The following is a 5,394-nucleotide window of genomic DNA, read 5'->3' on the forward strand; positions in this document are numbered from 1 at the left end:
TTAAAATTCATCACTTCATTCTCGGGGGTACAAGAACTAGCCATAATAACAAGCAAGCAAGTGAACTAGCAAAGATAAATATTTTTGTATTTTTGATACTTTTTAGGCAAGCAAACATAAAGGAAAATAAAAAGTAGAACATGTGAATGATAATTTGAATGAAGGAACGTGACAAGAATTGGGTGATGTCTCCCAAGCAACGTCATCAGAAATTCTTTCCGCTACTTGTAAACTGTCTTAGGTTTTCCCCAAAGAGGATAGGAGATGCAACACAGTAGAAATAAGTATTTCCCTCAGTGAGAACAAAGGTTATCGTACCAATTGGAGAACGACACAAATTCTCGTCGTCAGCACCTACACACAAAGGATCAAATACTTGCACCCAACGCGGGCAAGAGGGTTGTCAATCCCCTTGAACTCTTTACTTACAAGGATTAAGTAGTCATAGGTAGATAATATGAATATAAAAAGTAAATGAAAATAATAAAAGGCAGCAAGGTATTGTTATTGTTTTTGTATTTATGTGTAGGTAGACCCTGGTGTCATAATGTTCGCTAGAGGCTTCTTTATCGAAGAGAGTAGACGATGGGTAGCAAACTACTATAGAATAGTACATAGTTATGAAATATTTTTTCACATCAATGATCATGTATATAGGTATCACGTTCATAAACAAGTAGACCGACTCCTGCATGCATCTATTACTATTACTCCACTCATCGACCGCTACTCAGCATGCATCTAGAGCATTAAGTACGAAACAGAGTAATGCTTCGAGCAAGATGACATGACATAGACAAAGCAAACTCAAGCAATATGAATAAACCCCATCGTTTTATCCTCGGGGGCAAGAATAAAAATAAGTGGCGTGTCCCTTTCTGTCACTGGGATTGAGCACCGCAACAATTGAACCAATCACAATGCACCACTCTCACTGAAGATAAATCAATCTAGTTGGCCAAACTAAACCAATAGATCAAAGAGAAAGACAAAGCTATAATAATCATGTATAAATAATTTAGAGAAGACTCAATATATACTCATGAATAATCTGATCATAAATGCACGATTAATCGGATCTCAAAAAACACAACGCAAAGAAGATTACATCGAATAGATCACCGTCGGAATCGTGGTGAACTTTGTATTGAATAATATTGAGGAGAGAGAGATAGTCATCTAGGTACTAGCTATTCACCCGTAGGTCTAAGGTAGACTACTCACACAACATCATGGAAGCAACAAGATTAATGTAGAGGCCCTCCGTGATTGATCCCTCCTCCGGCAAGGCACCGAAAGAGGGCTCCAGATGGGAACACAATGGAACAGAGACTTGAGGCGACGGAAAGGGTATTTTGGGTTGCTCTATGGTGTTTTCCCAATTTTTGAGAATTTATAGAGGCGGAGTTAAGTTAAGAGGAGTCGGGGGTGGTCCCAAGGTAATAGGACGTGTCCACCCCCCTCGGGCGCACCCTGTTGCCTTGGCGTTGCCCCATACCGCGTCTGGCCTCCCTCCAAAGTTTTCGGGTCTAATTTTTGTCCATAGAATTTCAAAAAGTGTGATAGTGTTTAGACTTCGTTAGGTACTGATTTTCAGAAAAATGAAAAAACACAGAAAACAAGAAAACAACAACTGACACTAAGCATGGGGTTAATACGTTAGTTCTTAAAAATGATAATATAAAACAACATATAAAGCATTCAAAATTAATAATATAATAATATGGAACAATGAAAAAATACTGATGTCGGAGACGTATCAAGAGGTTGTACTTCGGTCTTCGGTTCAAGGGATCGTTCATCTAGTTCGAGGGACTCCAAGCACGATCTACATCATCATACTCTTCTTTCGCTGTAACTTGATGAGGATATCGATCATGATCCCAAATGTTATTGTATCTTCACATTGTCCCTGGTTGATCGTAGAGCGTTGTTTTATTTTTTGTTTTTCTATTATGCCCCACAATCACGATACAACTACGAAGACATGTGTAACGACTTCACGAATCTTAACATGATGTGTCGGCACAGTTTCTTAAAGGTTCTCATACAAATAGGATGTGTGCATTTGTGGTAGTGTATGACCATTTGCGTTCATTTTTTTCCATTAACAAAATATATTGGTCTTTTCTAAATTGCAGGCCGTCCATTGAAGATTAAAATTTGCATACGGGCGACGGGATACTAGCCTCGACGTTACCAAGCAATGTGCGTCAATGATCCGATTTTCGATTCAACGTGGTGCAGCCCCCTTTCAATCAAATCAAAACAACCAAAACAAAACAGGGGTCCTTGTTTAATCCGAACACATACAAAGCAAGTGCTTCCTCGCAATTTCGCACCAGTCCTTCACTCTATACATCGACATGGAAACCGCACGTCCATTGAGACAGAAAGAAAAACGCGACCGAGCCCGTGCCTCACGTGGGCCAGCCGGGTCCGCGCACGCCTGTACGCACCGCAAGGAGAGATACAGAGAGCACGACGCGGTGCCACCGGCATCACGAGGGAAACGAGTCGCGCGCGGGCGACCACCGACCCCCCAGGCCCCCACCCAGGGCACGCCTCACCTCACCCAGGCCCACGAGTCCCCGTCACGCACATCGCGAGGCGCACAGCCGCACACGAAGCATCCGACGTGTCGCGCGGCGCCGACCTGGCCCCCACCCCCGCGGGCAAACCCCCTTCCCGCCTCGCGCCCGCTGCGTGCCGGAGCGTGCCCCGGCTCGCTCCCCACGCTCCCATCCCCCACCGCCCCAGGAAACAGGCATCCCAGCCAATCACACGCCACCATCGCCCCGCAGGGACGGCCAGGGGGGCCGTCTCGGCGCAGGGGATCCGGAGGTTGAGGCCACGTCGGACGCCACGGGGGCGGAGGCGTGTGAAGCGAGGCAGGCGAGTCGTTCCGGCTCGGAATCCTCTACCGTGCGGGCTTCCCCTTCCTCCGCCTCCGACCTATTTGTACGCGCAACTCTCGCTTGACGCCGCCGCAAAGCGCGAGCCCGCCCCGTCGAGTGCAGCTGCCCGCCACCATCGTCATCGTCACCACCTATTTACCGCCCACCGATCCCCGGAGCCGTGCGTCAGAGCGTCGCTCGCTCGCACGCGCCAAGAGGAGGTCGTCTGCCGGTCGCGATGGCGGCAGCGGCGGCAACCTCCGTGCGGGGGTGCGGCCCGGCGTCGGCGTCGTCGGTGGGGCTCTCGCCGCGGCGGGCGGTGCTCCGGTCGTCGTCCTTCCTGCCGCCCCTGCCGCGGCGCGCGTCGTCTGTGCGCGCAATAAGGGCAGCGGTGGCGGACGTGCCGCGCCGGGGGCTGGAGCTCCGGCGGGATGCGCGAGAGGCGGGGCTGCTGGAGGCCGTGATCGGGGCCGACGGCGGGGAGGAGGACGAGGTGGTGGAGGCGGTCGGGGAGGAGAGGGTGGAGGGGTGGATGCGGGAGTCGATCGCGGAGATCGTGCGGCACGTCGGGGAGGCGCCGTTCCTGGTGCACCTGTTCAGCGACGGGCGGGAGGGCGTCACGGTGCGGCGCGAGACGGCTTCGGCGGAGGCCTGGCCCGACGTGCGCCGCCGCTGGGGCCCGGGCGGCCAGCGCCGGCCCGACGGGATCATCCTCGTCGAGCAGGTGGCCGCCGCGGCCGTCGAGGACGGCGCGGAGGCGGCGCGGCAGGTCTGGGGCCTGGTGGTGCAGGCCCGCGGGATGGAGTGCGCCGCCTGCTACGTCCTCGACACCTGCCGCGTCCGCTCGCCCGCCGGCTTCTGCACCCACTTCTGCCTCGCCCGCGCGCAGTGCTTCGGGGAGCCGCTCGAGCTCCAGCTCCGCAACGCCTGGCTCAACCGCCTCTCCGGCCACCGGCGATAGCCGCCGCCCTACGCGACCGGTGTACCACTACTAGCATAGAAGAACCTCCCTCCGCCATTGCTGCGATTGCCTCCGGTTCGGCTGGGAAGGACGGACCGATCGAAGCACGAAGATTCATTCACCGGGAAGCAAGCAAGAACCCCATTGATTGATGGATTCTTTTCTTGCTTTCCGCTCTAGCTTATCCCCCTGCGCGAGAGATGGGCATATTGTGGTCGAGTAATTGGAATCACGAACCCCGCCCGCGTCTGAACATGTACAGATTACTGATTGTATTGCTTGATTACTATGATGAATTGAAAGAGCAATTGTTGATCATGAAACTCTCCTTGTTCTTGGTTCGGTGCGACTCAAGTTAGTTACTTCCTCTGTTCACTTTTATAAGGCGCTGTAGACATTTCAGACAGCGTGCAAAACAGTTCAATTTCAGTTGTCTGAAACGACTTATAAAAGTGAACGGAGGGAGTACTTGATTTGTTGCGTCTAAGTTATGCCATGGATGATCGAATCGAATGCGATTATGACGGCAATGCGTGTCAGTGACGGCTCGAATATTCCGATACAAGTAGAAGTAGGCTGCCTTCGGCGGCAACTGGGATGCGGTACGTCTCCTCGAGTAATTTAAAGTAGAGTAAGATTTGGTGATGAGGAGTGTGAGACATAATTAATGTCAAGAACGTGGATTGCCGGGCCCATTCGGGATCCTTTTCTCGCTACAGCGTTCGCAGCTACGTCCGGTCCAATGACAACAACGGATATCATTGGAGCATCGTTATTGACTAGTGGTAAAAATTCGACCTAGCCGATACTTCTAAATCGATGTCAAATGTTCAGATTGATCGACAATTCTTATATCCAATTCAGATATGAGATAATATTAGCAAAAGGCCCGTGCATTGCAACGGAAGAAAAAAATACCACACGCTTTTAATTTTTTTATAATCATTTTGATTTATTAAAATAATAAGCTAATTAACTAATGTAGTCAGTCATATCCTATTTTATTAAGAAATCAACCCGTCCATTGTTAATTCCATCATGATGAGAAATTAAGCGGGACAAGCAAAGCAAAACAAAGAAGCTACGTGAATTGATCAATGGACTGTTATCTTATTTCACTCATGGGGTAGAGAATATGTGGGATCAGATGACAAACTGAAGGTGGTGTTCCATTCTCTCTCTACAACAATGCAATCTTTCATTCAATACATTCATTCATCAGCAAACAAATTCCCACAAAACAATTTTTTTGTCGGTGCTTGGCACACGGTTGGAGGCATGGGGAGGGGATCTCACCAGATGATGAGTTCCTGTCGGAGGAGGGGATACGATGATGGGAGCAAGGGTTAGGCGCCTCTATCTGGCCATAAGGAGTCGTCGTTGCCTCGTCATAACCTCGGAGTTTCCCGTGTGAGCCATGGAGGCCCGCCTCCACCTGCAAGTACTTCGCTCCGCCGCACCTTATCCGCGCGCCGCCGCCGTTCTCCATCAGGCAGACACATCATCCCAAGTCGTTGTAGCTGTCGCGTTGATTTG

At 50.4% G+C, this 5,394-nt stretch overlaps 1 protein-coding gene across 1 annotated transcript; it reads left to right on the top strand.

Annotated features, from left to right (window-relative positions):
* The first annotated feature begins 2,923 nt into the window (after positions 1-2,923).
* LOC123451106 lies at positions 2,924-4,181 on the top strand. Its single transcript, XM_045128116.1, has one exon. It carries the CDS (start codon positions 3,136-3,138, stop codon positions 3,856-3,858), a length of 723 nt encoding a protein of 240 aa, XP_044984051.1. The 5' UTR covers positions 2,924-3,135; the 3' UTR covers positions 3,859-4,181.
* Positions 4,182-5,394: the final 1,213 nt, after the last annotated feature.

Source organism: Hordeum vulgare, chromosome 4H (assembly GCF_904849725.1).
Source record: "Hordeum vulgare subsp. vulgare chromosome 4H, MorexV3_pseudomolecules_assembly, whole genome shotgun sequence".
NCBI classification, from domain to species: Eukaryota; Viridiplantae; Streptophyta; class Magnoliopsida; order Poales; family Poaceae; genus Hordeum; species Hordeum vulgare.